At 38.3% G+C, this 22,066-nt stretch overlaps 2 protein-coding genes across 2 annotated transcripts in view; both read left to right on the top strand.

Moving 5' to 3' along the window:
- The first annotated feature begins 243 nt into the window (after positions 1–243).
- Positions 244–20,048, top strand: LOC139123707 (probable acyl-CoA dehydrogenase 6). Its single transcript, XM_070689869.1, has 6 exons — positions 244–591; positions 5,675–5,797; positions 6,666–6,796; positions 12,113–12,279; positions 13,677–13,755; positions 19,785–20,048. The coding sequence occupies exons 3-5, from the start codon at positions 6,762–6,764 to the stop codon at positions 13,715–13,717; spliced, it is 243 nt and encodes an 80-aa protein (XP_070545970.1). The 5' UTR covers positions 244–591; positions 5,675–5,797; positions 6,666–6,761; the 3' UTR covers positions 13,718–13,755; positions 19,785–20,048.
- Positions 17,581–22,066, top strand: part of LOC139123893 (ubiquitin-conjugating enzyme E2 Z-like) — a 446,060-nt gene continuing 441,574 nt past the window's right edge. The window contains exons 1-2 of the mRNA XM_070690044.1: positions 17,581–17,638; positions 18,463–18,622. Coding sequence (XP_070546145.1) covers positions 17,581–17,638; positions 18,463–18,622 — 218 coding nt within the window. The remainder of the gene's footprint in view (positions 17,639–18,462; positions 18,623–22,066) is intronic.

The following is a 22,066-nucleotide window of genomic DNA, read 5'->3' as shown; positions in this document are numbered from 1 at the left end:
TTCATTTTTCATTTTATTTGGCTATGGTACTTGCCATTTTTTGTTTGTGTGACGGATGTGTGGAGTTCTGTAAAGTACCCGGATCAGGCAGAAATCCGACCGGTCGCTTGCAAGAAACGTCCAGACCCCGGGTCCAGACCCTGGGATTCGCGTCGCGTCTCTGAAGGGCGCGCGCGTGTTCCAACAGGAAGAACGCGGAATCGCAGGGTCTCTGCCAGACTACCCCCTGCTTTGTATGCAAAACTACAACATAACATGGCGGCGGCCGCGTCTCCTCGACTGCTTCAGACCACAGTCCCTCAAGAGCGACTGTGTTGAGACCGTGACGGTTCCGCAGCCTTGCCGCAACATCTAGGTACTAGGTATCAACGATTTTCAGTCAACGACGCATCGATATCCCCGGAAGGGGAGTCGTACACTGACATTACGGACGGAGCAATTTTACAAGTGACCCATGTTGAGCTTCATCGTCCGCCAGCACGGCTCGTTAGCCAGACAGGAGTCTGATTTCGGGAAGCATCCGGCTGACCGAACAGCAGGCCGTGGCAAGCGAAGATGGTAGAGCTTCGGCGTCGCCTGAGCTAACCTAAGGTATACTGCTGTACACTGATTTACCATGACATAGCTGGGGCTGCAGCCGGCTGCGGCCATTCGAGTAACTCTGTCGCTAACATTATAGTTATACACAATCATCCATAACATTGTTCAAGGCATGAGGTAGCAAACTGCACACTCTGAGATGATTGAATTGCATTCGCTGACATAGGGCCGCGTTCAAAAAAGTGGTGAGGGGGGGGGGAGGGCTGGAGGAATTCAAGGGGGGATTCCAAAATTTTTGGGGTAGTCGAGGGGGGGGGGGACTTGAAAGTTTTGCTCTGCCCATAGGGGGACCTGAAAATATTTGACTCCCAACATTTTGATGTCGTCCAATGGTTCTAATGTTAGTAATAATTATACAAAATCTAGAATCGTTTTGTTATACTTTATGTCTTTAATCTCGAAAAAGTTTAAAAATATATGAATGCCATTAAATTTTCGTAGAACAAGTTGGCCTTGTAATGGGGCAGGAGCTTCAACTGTTGATAATTTTTCAATATTTCTATGCAATGTATCAAACACAGTTTCTCGATGTCTCTCTACAGCATGCTGAAAACACAATATTCAGTTTGTCAACAAAGCCCGTTTGTCTAAATATTGGTGATAATTGAATGATGCAAATGCACGGTACACGTAGGCTGTGTTGGCAAGCTGAATACTGGATAGCTCAACATTCTGTAGGGAATAGAACGAGAACACAATTGTATAAACTGAACAAAGATATTGTCAAAATAAAAAGTTAATACAACTACTGCCCTGCTACTACATAATGGCAGTGACAGTGATACATGTAGCTTTGACTCTGATGTAGTTTAAGAAGAGTTTCGGTCATAGAACACTCAATTGACAGTGAAACATACATCTACTTGTACACAGATCCAGCCCGAGAGTAACACATAGAAGACTAGGGGACTAACAGTTACCATGGATTTTTGAATTCTGGCATATGAAAAACATCAAATATTAGAGAAAAAAGATGGGGTCACCATAATTGATCTTATACAAATATACGATGAAAAGTCAGTTTTTCTAAATAACTTAAAGCCCGGCTCGAAATGGACCGGGATCAGGATTAGTGCCAAGTTTGGGTGGGCGTTTTGGGGCATGGCTCTGCATAATAAGTATGTTGGCAACGGTTGCGATCATTCGCATTATCTGAGTAATCTGTTTGCTCTCAAATCACACTCAGGCTTGGGTACGTACAGCCTTCGTTTCCGGTTCGTTTCAGTTATGCCATGGCAATACTCGAAAGAAAAAAGAAAGAAAGAAAAAATAGGAAGGAAAAGAAACACGTCAGGAAAATGGTAGGAAATAGGTAAACGGCGACGTCATGACCGATCGCAAAAAATAAAGGAAATTCACAGAAGGGTCGAGACTTCCTTGAATCTCATGTATCACAATATCTGTAATAGCGATCGCGGTCAGTTGCTCGGTTGCTTGGCGCGGGGGTGATATCGAAAAATTATCACGAGTTATGTTTATTTTCGGAGCAATTGCAATTTTTGCTCGAAACGTTTGTTAACCTTCGACTGGAATCAATGAAGACTGGGTTCCTCTCCGTCTTTCTTTCTACCTCCATGGTTATTGAAGGAATTAAAGTCCAGCTTTTGCCGAAATGTTATTATGATGTAGCGCGGAATCAATGAGCTGTCCTCAGACACGCGTATCCTAAAGCGTTTACAAGATTGGTGATGGCGCTTACTTGCTCATCTTGAACTGAAAGATTGAATGTTTCAACTGTTCAAATATCTTACAATTTTTGTTAAATTCTCATCACAGAAGTCCAAATGTTACTAGGATAATCGGTATGTCAAAACCTTACTAGTACCAGCCCTCCGAACACGACATGTCATTTCCACGTGTAAAAACACGTGTACACGGCTACGGCCGTTTTCGGGGCCAGCATATATATCCAAAACAACTGTTCAGTACCGTTACGTTCGGCCGTAGATTTGGAAGGGGAGGGTTGTTAAAAACGTGGATCTCTTCTACCTGACATAATTAAATTGATCATGGAGGCTACCGCCATGTTTTGATGATTATTTTCGATGCCATTCTCAGTGCAAACTACGGACTCTATATACGCGCTTTTCGCTAGAAAACATCGTACTACGGGTGAGTTTACTGACTAGTCCTCTTGCTAACTAACGTCTGAGAATTGTTCACTTTCGTTATGTCATTGCACCATAAACGCTAGCAAAAGAGTTGATGGCAATACAAAGTTTTCATCCTTCGCTCGCTGATATAACTCTAGTTTACATATAGATTGTTTACATCGTAGTTGTTCTCGTATGCACAGCAAATGTTTGACCAGTTTTCGCCTCTGCGCGTCACCGAATGATTGACAATTGTTTGAATCATGGAACGACTGTCTCCTGAGGGCCATTCCCTTTGTTCAGAAAGCGATTTTCCCCCAATCGTCGTAGTTTTAAAAAACTTTGTGAAACTTGGCAGATACCTGTATGGCCTACGTGTTTATGAAACAGTCTATGTTCATGGTATGCCAATAATATATGTTTGAGAATCGTTTAGGCCGATTTTCACGGAGCGGTCTACCTAGCTATTGCCAGTTGTCACTCAAGCGCCATTATGAATTTTCAATAAGTTAGGGGCCTTTTATACCCCCGCACACCTTTATACCCCGCACACCAATCAATATATAAACCATTTATTTCAAGTTCATGCAGTGAATGAAATTTTCATATCTCATTGTACCAATAACACAAAAGTAAAACTTTGAATAGTAAAGACTCTAATTTAAATGGAAAAATGTGTGACTAAATTGAATCTTTTATTTTTTATCAAATTTGCCATTATTACACCCAAAATTTCTGAGATTAAAACATTAATTTCATGGAATATTTTAACCTCCAGTATTGTCAATTTTGTAAAACATTTTATAAGTGGCATCTAGTTGTAATGTCTTGTACTTTTGAAAAAAATAATTTGGAAGATCACGGTGCTCTTTTTTTCACAATTTGGTTAAACGTACAGGAATACACAATTTTCATACTCTCTCATGATTGTCATTTAGTTAAGCTTTTCAGCTGGTGCCATTGAACTGGCCAGAGGTGGATAAACTCAAGTCGGCTTAGACTGAGAAATCCAAAAAGTGTTCTGATGCATTTAAAAATGAATCAATTTAAGAACTTGCCTTAGGTATCTGGCTCTACAACCTGCTGATAAGAGGTAGTGTTGAACATTTGCGTGCAGAACGACACATTACATGTTTTTTTTTACTCTGCGTGAATTCCTAATAAATATGCGGCTATATGGTAATTGGTGGAGGGGGACTTGAAAATTTTTTAGGGTATTGAGGGGGGGGACTTGAAAATTTTTGAGGGTATTGAGGGGGGATCTGAAAAAAATAAAATTTCAATCACGATTCCTCCAGCCCCCCCCCCCCCCCCCTTCACCATTTTTTTGAACGCGGCCTAATGGCTGTCTAGAACAGGTCAGCTGCAAGAGGCAAGCTGTGAAACAGCGCAATCCTTTTGATGTGTCAGGACTTCTGACATGTGTGCTGGCATTGTGGTTTTGTTGTTGTTGTTGTTTGGCGACCTGTAGCGCTTCCATCACCTCGGTTATGTTTTCCTTCAAGGATCGAGGTACCTCCCTGCTTTCCCCATGGAAGTAGATGTGAAACTACCTCCATGCTCGCCCTGTGGAGCATGAAGGTAGCCCAACACAGCACTGTGACAACTACCAGAAAGTCAACAGGTGTTCAGAGTGTACCGGTAGAGTGTTCTACTTTGGCTACTCGGCTCCCAGAGGACCTCTTGTACTGTTCATCAATTACTGTGCTATAGTGGTATATCAAAACGTATCACAGCATTTCCAACTTTGAATAAAGTACTCTGAAGTTTTCTTACAGTGTAGCTGCAAAATTGTAGTGCTACGGTGAGGCGGTCGGTGATATTTGGGTTTTGCGACTTAACTCACCTGTACCGCCACAATGCCAATGGCCCTGTAGAGGTGAAAATAGAGGTATTCTGTTAGTCGCTATTTGGGCTAGTACAACTCTAACAACCACGTCGATGATTGGTCAATAAAGAACAATAAACAAAAGAACAGCTATCTTTTGGAACAATTATGTCATAACAAATGATATAATATGATATTATAATTGTTGATATAATATGATATAATCATGATGTAATTGTTCCAAAAGATAGTTGTTAATTAGGATATTATTGGTTTTGTTGTTTATTGTTCTTTATTGACCAATCATCGACATGGTTCTTACCGCAGTTGTTAGCGTGGTACTAGCCCGAATAGCAACTAACAGAATACCTTGAAAATAAGCGCACCCATTGGACAAGGAGTGTTGATGTGATTACCAACTTCCAGTAATGGCGGCTCCCAGAACACAGATGCCCAATGCACGCCAATGTTTATATTGGAACGCGATCGACGTGTTTGAACAAATTTCAGTAGTGATAAATCGGTACGACCAAATGCAGTAAACATGTAGCATTTCACATCAACGCGCCTGGTCCAGTGGGGTGCGCTTATTTTCACCTCTACAGGGCCATCGGCATTAATTGTAGTGCTACTGGTGAGCGAAGTCCCCAAACCCAAATTCACCGACCATCTCACCGTAGCGCTATAATTTTGCAGGTATCTTACAGTGCATCTTGCTGATTGACACCATTCTAGGGAGGCCAAAAGAGAAAGTCATACAGCAGTGCACCACAACATGTACAGTACTCCTTAGTTTACAGATGTATCTACATCTGTTAACAAAGTTTACAAAATTGCCAGGGTCGCATTTTTTATCTTCTTGATTAAAATTTCGAAGGCTTTCATATACTTCAAGTCACATAATATTAGCAAAATAGTCTGAAGATAGCATAATTTGTTTTCATCAATTTAATGCAGCCTACACATAACTTGCAAGTCCAAATGTGGCTGGTGTTATTAAAATAAAGTATTCAGAAGTGTAAACAGTTTGACTGGAAATCATTTACTAGTTACTGTATTCTCATCATAACAAGGCAATGCTGAAATTTCCTTTGCATCTCTGTCTTTCCATGATGTTTGAAATTTAATCACAGTCTTTGTGTTTTTCTTGCAGTTTTTTGAAAAAAGAATTCAGCCCTTTTGTGGATAAGTATGAGATCTGCACAAAGATTTCCGACAAATCAACTTTTCAAGAAAATGGACAATGCTGGATTCCTGGGTATAAATAGATCAACAGGTGAGAAATGTGTCTCAACCTTTTTAAACAACCTTTGTCTTGTTAGTATGTTTGGGTAGTTGACAAGTTGTTGATGATAGACAATCAGAGAATTAGAGGAAGTCACTGACCTGTTTCCTTCCCTCTATGTTTAACCCCTTTTACCATCATGGTTTGGCCCAAACCTATTGTTATCAAAGGTGATTGTGGACCTGCAAACTGGGAATAGGGACAAACAGGTCATAGGACACTTTGACGGGAAAATTGTTGATTAAATGTAGAGAATTACGCAGAGCTGTGTCAACTTTGAGCTTTGAGGAAAAAGTAGGCCAAATTTGAGCTTTGAAGGTGAGAAGTTGTGTGAGTCCGCAAAAAACCATGCGTAAACGATGACATCAAACAGAGAAAAATTCCATGAGATTATATACTGTATTTATAACATGAACAGTCTTCTCATTTTTCGTTTGATGTGGATAGATCAAAATTATTGTCAAAATGTCAAAATTTCAACTTGATTGGATTTATGAATGAAAGTATATACCTCTAACATTTGCACATCTCCTGGGTTATGGGCCACTTTACTCACTAAATGAAAGTAATCCATGTAAATAACACACACATTGCAATATATATATATATATATATATATATAGATATATATATATATATATATATATATATATATATATATATATATATATATATATATATATGATTGTAAACTATAAGTACATTCTGGTTTGTGTACACAAATAGCAACAACACATTGACAAAAAGTAGATAGGAGCAAAAATTGCCTGTGGTGGGCTGAGAATTACCATTTTGGCGTTATGTGTAATCAATGTATGTTGATGTTAAGCTATAATATTTGTATTTTAATTTTTAACAGAATATGGCAGAACGTGTACAGATTTCTTCTACAGTGTTGCATAATATGAAAGAGATTGATGGAATTTGATGTGGTGGTTTGCCTCAATCAATTGGTATGCAGTCAGATGTGGGAACTCCAGGTCTCCACAGGTATTGTCTACTTGTTCATTTTCAACAGAGGATTTATTTTGGTATATTTTTTTGTGTTTGTGTCGCCATTGAAAGAGAGAAAAACAGACTTTGGATATCTGCTCTGTTTTGTGTATATATACTCAATACATGTACTGGTACACTCTGAAGTCTGAGACATACATATAATATCGTATAACAACTCATGACTTTATTAACCAACTATCATGTATATATATTATTATCATGTACATAATGTCATTGGGGACAGCGCCACCAAGGGTAAGACATGAGCAATTCAACTTTCCACCCTCATGTCTCCATGAACTTGGAACACACTGTCAACAAACAAAAAAAAAGTCCTTGGAAGTAAAACATTTAGTGTTGAACATGAAATTGCAAGTTTAAGACTCAAATTTTACACTTGTAATTTGCCAACGCTAAGGTGTGAAACGCTCAAAACTAAACCCCAAAACCCCAAGAACATTTTGAAACTAAGAGACTTGCAGCAAATGATTCCCGTGTAACAACATGAACACCGATGTCAGCTTTCAATATCACAACAAGAATGCTGAGTAACCAGTGTACTGGTACATGCACAGTCACTCCACAAAGACAGTGGTACAAGTAGATGTTTGCCCTGGACTCACTGGCAGAATGTAGGTCAGGCTACACTGTACTTTTACAGTAAGTCGCCAAATGCCCTAGTGGTTGGGAAGGCATCAGTACATACATGTATACACTTAGACCACCGCATGCTTCCCACGATTCAAAGCCCCCCTCTCTGATACACAGATGTGTTATGTAAAACTTGAAAGCATGTTTTCTCATCTTTGAATCATCTAAAACACATCAATGAAAGCTAAAATTATATTCATGAACAATACATTGAAAAAGGACATGTATCAAACCCCTGGGGACAGAAATTCAGGCTTTCAAATTTTATCAATTCTCCACTGACTTACCACTTTTGGAGGCTCATTTTAAAGCTCTTGATAAAAGAAAAGTTGTCACTGTCTAAGTTTTTTAAAATCGAAAATTGTATATTTACCCGTATAACACAGTGATGGCGGCCATTTTGAATTTCAAACATCAGGAAATCTTAGGTGTTTGTCTCTGTAGTACCAAAGTCTGCACGGTGACCTGTGACGCTGTTTCTTGCTTTGGTAAGAGAATGGTTGAAAGTTTCACTGAGGAAAGTTGGAGCAAAAGTTGAAGCCTTTAACTTTTGAGGCGCATATTACTTGAATGAGACTGTATCAATATAAGAATATTTACATTTTAATGACTTTTATCTGGTTCTTGAATCTATCTCCTTAAGAACTAGGGTTGTATATTAAGTCAGTAGATTAATCTGTCGAGTTCTGTCTTGAGACAAAAATGAGAAAAACACGTAGAAAGATGACGGTTTTTGTCCCTTTACTGAAAGCGATTTTCAAACACAATTATAATGATGTGTCAATATTGTAATATCTGAACAATCATAATTATTTTCTAGCTTTGATTCAGATGAACTGAAGCAAACGTTTTTAGAGCCAAGCATCAAAGATGATATGGTTGCCAGTCTGGAGTAAGTGTAACTTGAAGTGATTCTGATCAACTAGTAGGTAAGGTTTATCACATTTCCATTAACCCATTCATCAGCATGGTTTGACCCAACCCCATTGCACTGCTACATGCAGTCATGTCAGTGTAAGAAGATCATAACTGACATTGACCCATTCATCAGCATGGTTTGACCCAACCCCATTGCACTGCTACATGCAGTCATGTCAGTGTAAGAAGATCATAACTGACATTGACCCATTCATCAGCATGGTTTGACCCAACCCCATTGCACTGCTACATGCAGTCATGTCAGTGTAAGAAGATCATAACTGACATTGACCCATTCATCAGCATGGTTTAACCCAACCCCATTGCACTGCTACATGCAGTCATGTCAGTGTAAGAAGATCATAACTGACATTGACCCATTCATCAGTATACACATATTGACTGGCCATGAGGGCAACAGCATACGTCTGTACCCCGAGGGACTGTGAGTCACCCCGAAAACAGAGTGTTTCCCGAGGCCGTAGGCCGAGGGAAACAGTCTGTTTTTTTGGGGTGACTCACAGGCCCGAGGGGTTAAAGACGTATGCTGTAGCGGCCCTAATGGCCAGTCAATATGTGTTTTTGTAACACACCTCATCCGTAGTCATACATAAGAACGTACCATACACAAAAGTTGTCGCATGTAAGCTATATGATGTAATATGTTGGAGTGGTTCAGCAAGAAAAAGTTTTTGCTGACAGGGTCGCAATACTTCTGCAAAACGTTCAATGCACCTTTGATTATCGTCTTCGTTCGTTTCGAGTCCTTGTTTGAAACCAGAGCATTCAGTTCTTCTTCAGAAAGTAGGATAAACCGAGAATTTCTCGACTATCGTTTCGCTCGTCCGCAGACGGCGTCTTTGTTTACATTCCAGGTCGCGCATGCGCCAATGTTTTTTGACGTCAGCGGGCATCATTTTTCGGAACTGATGCCTGGCAGGCAACAGTTCCGACAAATGATGCCTGATGACGTCGTTTACGTGGATCAGCACAAAAAGAACGCATCCCCACGTGACTGTCAATTGGCAATTAGAACAAATACTGCGGATGAGGTGTGTTACAACATGGTTTGACCTAACCCCATTACACTGATACATGCAGTCATGTCAGTGTAAGAAGATCAAAACTGACATTGACCCATTCATCAGCATGGTTTACCCAACCCCATTGCACTGCTACATGCAGTCATGTCAGTGTAAGAAGATCATAACTGACATTGACCCATTCATCAGCATGGTTTGACCCAACCCCATTGCACTGCTACATGCAGTCATGTCAGTGTAAGAAGATCATAACTGACATTGACCCATTCATCAGCATGGTTTTACCCAACCCATTGCACTGCTACCGTACATGCAGCCATGTCAGTGTAAGAAGATCATAACTACATTGACCCATTCATCAGCATTGTTTGACCCAACCCCATTGCTATGCTACATGCAGTCATGTCAGTGTAAGAAGATCATAACTGACATTGACCCATTCATCAGCATGGTTTACCCAACCCCATTGCACTGCTACATGCAGTCATGTCAATGTAAGAAGATCATAACTGACATTGACCCATTCATCAGAATGGTTTAACCCAACCCCATTGCTATGCTACATGCAGTCATGTCAGTGTAAGAAGATCATAACTGACATTGACCCAGAATGGTTTACCCAACCCCATTGCACTGCTACATGCAGTCATGTCAGTGTAAGAAGATCATAACTGACATTGACCCATTCATCAGCATGGTTTGACCCAACCCCATTGCACTGCTACCGTACATGCAGCCATGTCAGTGTAAGAAGATCATAACTGACATTGACCCATTCATCAGCATGGTTTAACCCAACCCCATTGCACTGCTACATGCAGTCATGTCAGTGTAAGAAGGTCATAACTGACATTGACCCATTCATCAGCATGGTTTGACCCAACCCCATTGCTATGCTACATGCAGTCATGTCAGTGTAAGAAGATCATAACTGACATTGACCCATTCATCAGCATGGTTTAACCCAACCCCATTGCTATGCTACATGCAGTCATGTCAGTGTAAGAAGATCATAACTGACATTGACCCATTCATCAGAAATGGTTTAACCCAACCCCATTGCACTGCTACATGCAGTCATGTCAGTGTAAGAAGATCATAACTGACATTGACCCATTCATCAGCATGGTTTGACCCAACCCCATTGCACTGCTACATGCAGTCATGTCAGTGTAAGAATATCATAACTGACATTTTTTGATGAAACTGACTGAGAATAACTTACATGGGCTAGATTTCAAAACCAAGTGAATCTTTGTACAATACCACTATTGAACATTTATTGGTCCATGTTTCACATTCATGTTATGACTGCTACTATTACAAAATGACACAACAGTTTGTACATATGACCCTTTTGTACTCTGATGATGTACAGAGCAATGGATGGGATAAGGGTTATCCACACTCATAAGGTAGATTGTGCCTCAATTTGGACTGCTACAGTTTTACAATACTTTGCTGACATGCTACTTGTGAGGACTCAATTTTAAACTTGTCAGGAAAATAAAGTATTCACCTTGATTTTGTTAAAATCAAATATTTTATTTTCCTCATGGATTTAAAGGATTAGTAGCTGTAACTTTTGATAATTTGTTTCTTTTTTTGTCTTTAAATGCCAAAGAGCTACATTTGGGTTTTTTCTACTCCCCAAAGCATGTTGGGATACAAAGTATTCAGCTTGTACTCTGCATGTACTGTATTTTTTGTCAACAATAATAATTCTAGTTTTTAATATCAGAATTCAAATGTCAACAATAACAATTCATTTCACATTTATAGACGCTGTGTTGACAAGCTAGATTGTGATTTAAAATGATTTTGGAGTAGAACAACAAAGAAACTAGAGTTGACGTTGAAAAAAAAAACTGAAAAAAGTCATCAAAAGTTACAGCTACTGTGCATTTATCATAAGGATAGCTTCCATTTGAATTTTAAGGAGTATTAATGAGATGATCATACAGTACAGGTTTGAGGTCAGGAAGTAATACTTTGACATCTTAATATTGTTAAATTTTACTTAGTTTGTTCCACCACTACACAAATTTGCATGGTGACGCCTGATATTTATTTATTACAGACCAATCACAGACAGCATTAAAGGCAAACTCCATGTAAGCTGACAAATCACAGACAACATTAAAGGCAAACTCCATGCAAACTGACCAATCACAGACAACATTAAAGGCAAACTCCATGCAAACTGACCAATCACAGACAACATTAAAGGCACACTTCATGCAAACAGACCAATCACAGACAACATTAAAAGCAAATGCCATGCAAACTGACCAATCACAGACAACATTAAAGGCACACTCCATGCAAACTGACCAATCACAGACAACATTAAAGGCAAATGCCATGCAAACTGACCAATCACAGACAACATTAAAGGCACACTCCATGCAAACGGACCAATCACAGACAACATTAAAGGCAAATGCCATGCAAACTGACCAATCACAGACAACATTAAAGGCAAACTCCATGTAAGCTGACAAATCACAGAAAACATTAAAGGCACACTCCATGCAAACTGACCAATCACAGACAGCATTAAAGGCAAACTCCATGCAAACAGACCAATCACAGACAACATTAAAGGCAAACTCCATGCAAACTGACCAATCACAGACAACATTAAAGGCAAACTCCATGCAGCCGCTAACTTTTGCTTTTTAATTTCACTTGCAAGACATGAAGACCACGGCAGTCAAGAAGGTGGTGATTACGTCATCAATGGTAGTAAGATGTGGATAACCAATGCGATTCAATCAGACTTGATGTGCTTGCTTGATAACACTGGTGATGAGCCCCTGCATCTGAATGAATCTATGATCTGTGTTGCTCTTGATACCAAAGGTAAGCATTAATGCTTGAAGTCTCTGTGTTTTTTTCAGTGTCTTCTTTGCATTTAGAAATGACAGTGGTGTGATGTATTCCTTTACCCTTTCACACCCCCCATTTCCCTTTGTAGAGGTCCAACTTTACCATAGAAAACAATGGGATCGATACAAACCATGGCGGTGAAAGGGTTAAGCAGGATGAACACCAATACTTGGCTGGTTCACAAAGTGTAAAATATGTGTGAGGTGCATTGTTGTTGACGACTGAATTCAAATCTTGACTGAAAGTCAGCATTTAACAATAGCAATGCAGCTTATGAATGCACAGATTGTATTGATAAGCTGAGTACAAGTCTTAGTCTAGTTTATACATGCCAAGGAACTGTGGTTGATACAGAACAAAATACTGCAAAAAAGTTTAGTACTAAAAGTTATTGATTGGTGTTGTAAGGCCAGTTGCTTTAATTTGCAATGATTTTTTCCCTAATTTTTTATCAACTGCATTTGCTTGTTCAGCTCTCAAATTACCTTTCATTACACAATGTTGAACTGCACAAGTAAATTTTATTCCAGAGTAGAAATCAAACACACAATAACAGTAGACAGTGGGTTGACAAGCAAAGGAAATGGTGTTTCAACATGTTTTGGAGAGCAGAAGAAAAACTTGCAATTGATATATGAATAAACAATTAGTGAAAACATTGACAAAAGTTACAGCTACTGGCTGCACTTACTTAAAACACAGTCATTTTGATATTGTCCCATGATTCAATAAACTCTGTATGATGTCAAGTAACCAGAATCTTGACAAAGACGTCTAGCACTGCAGAAATGGCTTGGGAAACAGACTTGGCAGACACTGAGACACAAACAACAGCTGCACCACTCCAAGCAGTGAGGACGATACCGGTATATTTATGCTTATGCCACTACCAAAGTTTAATTTACAGAACAAAGGCGAAAGAATATACTATTTCTCAAGTTACATATAAGGAGAAATAAATGTTTTGTTGTTTTGGGAGGGCGCTGTTCAGACGTGTATTAAAGTGATGTACAGGAAGTGATAGGCTCAGTCTACGTGCTTCCACCAGACACACAGGACATATTTCACTTTCTTCAAAATTTTCATGTTTTTGTTGGATTCTAAGAACAGTTATTAATTTAAGTTGACTTATCACTTTGTCAGACAAATTTTCCCTGTAAGAGGGTTTTTAATCTTTGTTTTTTAGTCTCAAACTGATCATTGTTTAACAGTCATGAAGAATCCTGAAGCGTAGCCACACACAGAATATAAGTAGTATTGCTTCGTATTGTAATAGTTAGATTTTGGTAGCTAGTCGGAGAAGAAACAAAACAAGCACACTTCTAATGCAAGAGATAAAAATAAATAAGGTCATTTTATTCATTACTCAGGTCACATCAAGTCCGGTCAGTACAAGGATATCAGCTTTTAAATTTATGTGCTGTGCCTATGTTTTTGACATCAAGTCAGGTCAGTACTTTATATTATTGCTTGAATACATGGGTGTGTGTGTCTGAGAGCAGGTGGCAGTTTTCCAAATGCCAAGGGGGCATATTTTCTCCTGCTGCCAGGGCACATTTATTCAGGCAATAATATTTTTATTACATGCCTTCACAGTTAATCGCTTTCTGGCAATTAGTTACATGCAGGGCATTGTCAAACAATTTTACCATTATCGACCAGCATCAAACATTTTAACGAAAGGCACAATAGCAGGGCACAAATGGATATTTACATCTAGTGTTAAGCGTCTAAGTGTACCATGACATTGAAAATGGGCTGGGTAATTATGAAAACCGGTCCGTAAATCGTTCACTAAGCAGGGCTCGAAAATTCTCGCCGCCCGACGCCCGTGACAAGTGAATTTTGAGTCCGGGCAAGTGAAAACAACATTCTCCCAGCCCGACGGACAAGTGAATTTCAATGGGGCCACTGTACGTACGCGCTGCCACTCTCTAGTTCTTTGAGTGTACCGCTTTCGATATGGCCGGCAATAAATAGCTCTGTCTGCTTGGCTACAAAATGGCAAAATATTGACGTTTTTGCAGGCTCTTATGTTTTTTTCTTCTCATGAAATCATGTCAGCACGATGCCTCCTCAACAGAAAACTACAGCTTACATATAAAATGTTGTAAGGTGTTGAAACAATTTACCCTCCTTCCTACAAAGTTACAATGTATTGAAACACTTTACTCTCCTTTCTACAAAGTTACAAATTCCCTGGTACGTGAAGCAAACATTGTTGCTGTTCAATACTGCAATAACGGTCCCTCTCAGTCTCTCATGAACGGACCTTGCTACAATACATCATGGGCGACCATGAATACACTAACCCTTGGCTTTGCCTCCGTGATCTGTGTCCCGCGTACCGGTCGTTATTTTTAGTCCAAGTTTTACCTACTTTGCTTGAATCAAAATTTGGCCTGCAATTACTCAGTTTGATAGTAAAAACCATTATTACAAAGGAAACTTTCACAAACAGAGTCATAATACAAGGGAAAAGGAGAAAAACTTGAGGTTTTCTGAAAGGTCAAATCTGGGTCATCTTATGTGATGTCATAAATGAAGACCCTTAAGTACACAATTATGGTTCAAAAGAAACCACCTAGGAAGGTCCAATAGGTACAATCTTATTACTCCTAAAAGGTAATTTCTTGTGCTTTCCAATTTAATGGCATTTAGCTTGACTGTCAGTTTTCAAATTAAATTTTATTAACAGTTATGGCAAAGGGAAATTGTCAACAGTAGTTGCAGTAAGCATATCCATTTCAAATATCACATTAATATTTCTGCAGATTCCTCCAGTTTAATGATGTAATAGTGAACATCACCAGACATTTCTTGATGATATCAAACTATCAAATGAAAATGTTCCTGGGCTACAATGTTATCATTATCATTAAAACTATTATTACTCTTTAAAACATTGGGAAATGAATTGAGCAATATCAAATATTGTGTCTTGTTTTAAAGGATTTTGACCTGACCCTTTTTGTCTCAAGAAAAATACTCATGCTGAAGATGCTATTGAGCCTGCTTGATCACAACTATGACACAACACCATAATACTTGTATCTACACTGTCACTATGCTACCGAATGCTTTCTTCTGCATGGAAAATTTGTATTTGTGTGGCTAACAAAACTACATAAGGAGCTTATAATTGTAGTGTATATGTATGATAAGTTGTCATACTGTGAATACTGACTGAATGCTGCAGAAATATTTTGTATCTGTGGTAACGTACACTTCACATTGCTACCTGATTTTTAGAATTGCCACCTAATTATTTCTTGTGGCAAAAGTTTACCACTAGAAATGAAAAAGTATTTCAATCCCTTCAATGTCATAACAAACACAGATAATTAATGATAAAAAACTAAACAAATATTTCTTTAATGTAAAAACTATCATGAACAATATCTTGATTTGTAAAATTAGGAACTCCTGAATGCCGAGAAAGCTGTTGCTACACTTGAGATCATAAACTGTTTAAAAGTTGCTCAAAGTGGCTACAAGATTTTTGATTTGGTTAATGAGTTGGCTAATCATTTTGGTGACTGAGGGGAACCCTGCAGTTTATGCACATACCACATGGTAACAGTAAACTAAATGATACTGAAAGTTTCACATGGGCACAATTTGACACAACACCAGTGGCCTATATATACTTACCCTTAGTGCACCTACCTGACTTGCCTATTTAACACAAGGTACCAGGTCATGATGACACACAATGACAATGTACCGGTGTTGTTTTATTGAAATACATTACATGTCCCCAAAAATTTAATTTGTCCCCATTCAGACCTACTATGGGTCACTGTGTCCCCATGCTAGCAAAAGCTGGCCAAAACACTGTGCATGTATACGTTATATTAGATATTATTTTTGATACACAGAATAAGGAGACAAATTTATAAGTAAGTTACAGCTACTGTTTCTTTAAATGACATGAATAAAACCATACACATTTACTCCTTAAATCATCTGAAATTAAGGGCAAGTGAATTTTTCTTCTGGACAAGTGAAATTGAAGATTCACTTGCCCTTGGCAAGTGAATTTTTAAAAAAATTTTCGAGCCCTGCTAAGCCCCGCAAACTCACTGGATATTCTAATCAAATCAGTGCACTGATTTGCACTCACATGAAGGCATGTAAAAAAGGATATCACTGTCAAAATTTTGGTGTTTGGTCCATATTTTTGATTTTCTGTGAGTCTTGCCAGCATAGCTGATTTTTTTCAGTTGTCAGTAAAAATAAAAAATGGGAAATTTATAATTCATTGTAAGCAGTACCACCTCAGACATTTTTTACCTGAGGAAAATTTATGCCACAATTTCTTTCACCAAAAAAATATACATTAATGAAATATTTTTTAACGTTTTTTGATATATAATACAAACAGTAATAGTTCTTCAAGGTGTATATCTTCTGAATGTAAATGACCTGTGGGTGCATTAAACATAGCAGTATGGTTTGAAATTTGCATCGTAATAACACCATCTTTTGCAGTTGCCCAGGTTCAACATTAAGTAACGTGGAATATGATGTAAATCTGTACAAATTTCCCCCTCCACATGTAAAATACCCAGGATTCAGCTTGTCAGAATATTCTACACATCTTCATACTGAGCATAAATAGGTCAAGCCAAATATTTTCAAAGGTCTGGTGTACTAAATCAGAGTAAAAATTGTTGATGAGTGTTTTCTTTTCACATCATCTTTCTTGATCTACAAATCTGTTTACAGTAAATTTTGGATAAACAATCTACTGTTGATAAAGTCAAGGATCCATTCTACGGATGAAGGCAAAATCCTCAACCAATTTGTGAAACTCTGTGTACATATTCATTTCTTGCACTGTAGCGAATTCGCAACACCTAAATATTATTTTTGCGTGTGAAAGAGATTATTTGAAAGTTTACTTGTGGAAAGTTTGAGCCATAGTTTAAGTATTCAAATTTTGAGATGCATACAATCTTAATCCAGACCCATAAATACTGGCAAAAGTGTTTTTAAAAATGCACTCAACCTGAATATTTCCAAATGCACCTTTTATTGTTACTGTGTGTAAATATAATCATATTGAACACGTAGTGTCTTTGAGTATTGTTCATGTGGTTGATGACAATCATTGTTATTTCAAGAGATTTCATCATAGTAGGTATGTTGTATGCCGTATCACATCTCCATAAAGATCTCAGAATCTTAACCATAGGATACTGTTATATTTTAAATTTGACAATACAACGTAACTGTCCTTTTATTGACAATCAAGCTGTACATTTCAGAATGGCGGAGCTTGAGACAGAATTGGAACTCTTGAGGTCCCTGATATCCTGTGCCACAAGTAAGCATGCTATTGTTGTCCATAAATGAATTCTGACTACTTTAAATAGCTTTTGCTTTGTGCTAAGGGGTCAAACTGCATATTAATGAAATGCATCATGGTTAAAAGGTTGACTTCTCACAAGAGTAAGAGTGCGAGAAAGTGATCTGATAAATACATTTGACGAAAATGCAATCATTTTCATGGCAAAAAAAAATTGTTTGTTTGTAAAACTGGCTAAAGACATGCATCCTTTGATCCTTTCAGGCATTTCCGGTATGAAATTCCTGTATAACCTAACATTTTACTTTGGCTTCTTTAATCTTATAAATGTGTTTTACCTGTAGAAATCCGCCATTTTGAAAATATGGTCGACTGACTTAAGACTTTTTTGACTCACTTAGGTGGCAAAAATCCTATTTAAGGTACCGAGAGTTGTATTCAGTATCTTCCTTAGATATTAAAAAATCAGTTTGTTGATGATGATGAAAGCCATTTTATCCAGATGTAGGATTCTTGATCCAGGATTTAGCAAATCTGAGCTGATGTATCCTACTCTTTATGGACAGGCTTGGATTGTTCATGTGTGCTTTTTATCAGCCCAGGTGACTAGTGAAATATTCGGCTGGTAACTAAAATGTTGATTAGTGCAGTACTGGAAAGTGACGCTGGAAATGTTACTATTTTGGCTACTATGCAATCAGTTGATGGTAAAAACTTTGCTGAAGTGAAGTTGTAGTGAAGGTTTAAGTCTTCCATTTCAAGGTGCTAACTACCTTAAACCTTAGACTCTCTCAATTTGTAATTATGCTAATGCAATGGTTGTTTCAAATCTGTCTCCACAGCAATGTATCTGCAGGATGCAGACATCACCAGACTTGCCTCCATGGATAAGCTCAAGAGTGGAAGGCTAGTCAGAGAAACAGCTGATACCTGTCTGCCATACTGGGATGGAATGGATTTTACAGAGGATGTCTTCATCAGCAGATACTACAGGGATTTCAGGTATATTGGATTATGTTCTTCTTTCCAGATTATTTACAGTAATACGTACATGATCCTTTATACTTATGATACCATGGATATCAACCATGCAAGCACCTTGTACTTCTGCAGAGCCCCTAAATCAAGGGCTTAAGTCATCAGTAAAATCACCTATGCAATATCAAAACAGGTAAAAGAATGTGTGCTATCCAAACTAAGGGTTAAATTTGTGTACAACACCTTTGGCTCACCACATTTGTATAGGGGCGCTCTTTAAACCATCCTTGAAATATCTAGCGAGCAGTTGAGTGCTATAAATATTCAGACTCATTAACAAAGTGGCTCATATAAAGGAGTCTGTAAATTATAAAACCTTTGGATAAGTAACCATGCAGTATGTGTTTCATTACAAATCACAAGTGTAGAGCCAGAACCACAGCAAAACTATTAGTAGATTGTCTGGTCTGTCATAGAGATAGAACAACTCACTGCACAATGCCAGGTAATTTATTTGACTCTAGGATATTGAAGAAATAGGAAGTACAAGTTCAAAACAATCTACAATACAAGTGTTTGGTTTTTCAAAATTAATTTCTAAATTCAGCCTGTTGGTTGTGATTGTACAGATTCTATCATATCATGTTGAGCTGTAACCCCCTTGGAGTGGCCTGTGAAGATAAGCTAAGATCTTAGTGTGTGTAGAGACAACATGAATTTTTTTTCCATGTTAGCATTTTGTAACATACTCATATTTCCAGCACTGCTAAAGTGCACCATTACTTTTTTGAAGTCTACAGTAGTGAGAGCTGTCAGAGATATAGGATAAGATCTGCCATGATAGAAGACAGAATATCTAGACAAAGAAAGTCAGCAGTTATTTCCTTTACAACAGGTTTTGAATTGTTTGAGTGACCATGGCAACACTTACCATGTTTGATAAAATGTTATGATACAGGTGTTTGTCTGTGTTTACACTAAAAGGACTATTCGGGGTTCCATATAACCAAAAAATATTTTTAATAATTTAATTCAAATGCAATGGTTATTCTGTTGTACCTCCTCAGCTTGGTTAGAGATATCACCAGGATTTGAATTGTTTGAGTGACCATGACAACACTTAACATGTTTGATAACATTTGATAACATAGTTGTTTGTCTGTGTTGTTCTATTGTATCTCCACAGCAATGTATCTGCAAGGTTAGAGACATCACCAGACTTGCCTCCATGGCTAAGCTCAAGAGTGGAAGGCTAGTCAGAGAAACGGCTGATACCTGTTTGCAATACTGGGATGGAATGGGTTTTACAGAAGATGTTTAATTGGACTGTGCTGAAGGTAATTCACCAACTGTAGTTTAGTTTCTTTGAAATATCTCTCATCACAAACCCTGTTTTTGTGACTGAGTCCATGCTGTTCCATTGATGTGTACAGATGTCATGTCAACAGATTAGCTCTCAAGGATATCAGGCAAAATACAGTATTTCCTTACTTGGTGTACCAGTTGATATTTGCTAGTTTCAAATACTAGGTCTCTCACTCCCTATTGGGTAACTTTTCAATTCAGAGTCCTTCAGCCAAGATTTTGTATTATCAGTAGAATATGCCATGTCGAAGACTTGTGTTTGAAATTTGCATCATGGGTAAAATGTTCTGACCTATGGAGTTGTACCAGTACGTTGCATCATCAGCGTTTCCGTTACAATTTCAAAACTTGCGTACGATTTTACGCAACTGAGTTTTTATTTGCGTAAAATGTATTCAAAGTGCGTACGGTAGGAATCAGTATCTGAAGTGAGCTGGGCAGTCTTTTCTGTAGAACTTGCGGGTTTCCTGTAATGCGCATGCTCTATTAACAAAAAACAATAACTTGGGGGGCTTCAAGGTGTAGCTGAACGTTTGCAATGCCGTTATGCATGTCCCGTAGATGATCGTTGAGCAGCCCAATGAGTTCATGTTCAAAGAAAATACCTTCTGACTACGAAATTAGTGTTTTCAAAGGGCCAACAAAAGCAGATACTGTTCAAAGTCCAGCGGAACCTCTCAAGAATGCAACCCGACAGGGTCTAAATGGTCCCCCGTAAACACTATCCAAATAACATGCGACGTAATGTATTGTGTTACCAACAACCAACAACGTAGACTCGATCGATTCTCGAATTTTTTGCATCTGTAGTGCCATTGTCTGTACAGAACTGATTGACATGACGTATTGTGATGACGAAATACAATGGTGCATAAAGTGCTGCGGTCTGCTAAAGTCTAAAATGTTGCAATATCATGATAAATGTCACTTGCAAGCAGGTGCATATGTTCTATTTTTTGTCCTGCATTGAACCATGTTCAGGCAATGTAGTGCGGGCCAAGTACGTTGTGTCATTGGGCGGCATTTCTCAGTGCGTATTTTTTTACGCAGACATGATTTTTTTTGCATATTTCCGAACAATTTTGCGTAAAATACGTAGGATTTTGCGTTAACGGAAACACTGTCATCATGGTAGAATGTTCTGTGCTATTGAGATGCACTTTGCATCATGGATAAACTGTGTTGTTGAGTTGTACCTGCATTTCGTATTATGGGTGATAGAACAACTCACTGCACAATGCAAGGTAATTGATTTGACTCTAGCATATTGAAGAAATGAGAAGTACAGTTCAAACAATCTACAATACAAGTGTTTGGTTTTTCAAAATTAATTTCTAAATTCACCTGTTGGTGGTGATTGTACAGATTCTATCATATCATGTTGAGCTGTAATCTCCTAGGAGTGGCCTGTGAAGATAACTTGTACAAGCTAATATCTTAGTGTGTGTAGAGACAGCATGAGGTGTTTTCCATGTTAGCATTTTGTAACATACTCATATTTACAGCACTGCTAGAGTTCACCATTACTTTTTTGAAGTCTACAGTAGTGAGAGCTGTCAGAGATATAGGATACGATCTGCCATGATAGAAGACAGAATATTTGGACAAAGAAAGTCAGCAGTTATTTCCTTTACAATAGGTTTTGTATTGTTTGAGTGACCATGGCAACACTTACCATGTTTGATAAAGTGTTATGATACAGGTATTTGTCTGTGTTTACACTAAAAGGACTATTCAGGGTTCCATATAACTAAAAAATATTTGTAATAATTTAATTCAAATGCAATGGTTATTCTGTTGTATCTCCACAGCTTGGTTAGAGACATCACCAGTCTTGCCACCATGGCTAAGCTCACAAGTGGAAGGCTAGTCAGAGAAATGGCTGATACCTGTCTGCAATACTGGGATGGAATGGGTTTTACAGAAGATGTTTAATTGGACTGTGCTGAAGGTAATTCACCAACTGTAGTTTAGTTTCTTTGAAATATCTCTCATCACAAACCCTGTTTTTGTGACTGAGTCCATGCTGTCCCATTGATGTGTACAGATGCCATGACAACAGTTTAGCTCTCAAGGACTATAGTTCAAAATACAGTATTTCCT

The sequence above is a fragment of the Ptychodera flava genome (assembly GCF_041260155.1).
Source record: "Ptychodera flava strain L36383 chromosome 23 unlocalized genomic scaffold, AS_Pfla_20210202 Scaffold_23__1_contigs__length_28996876_pilon, whole genome shotgun sequence".
In the NCBI taxonomy this organism is placed as follows: Eukaryota; Metazoa; Hemichordata; class Enteropneusta; family Ptychoderidae; genus Ptychodera; species Ptychodera flava.
Note: the sequence above shows the minus strand (reverse complement) of the source record. Positions and strands in the feature narration are given on the sequence as shown.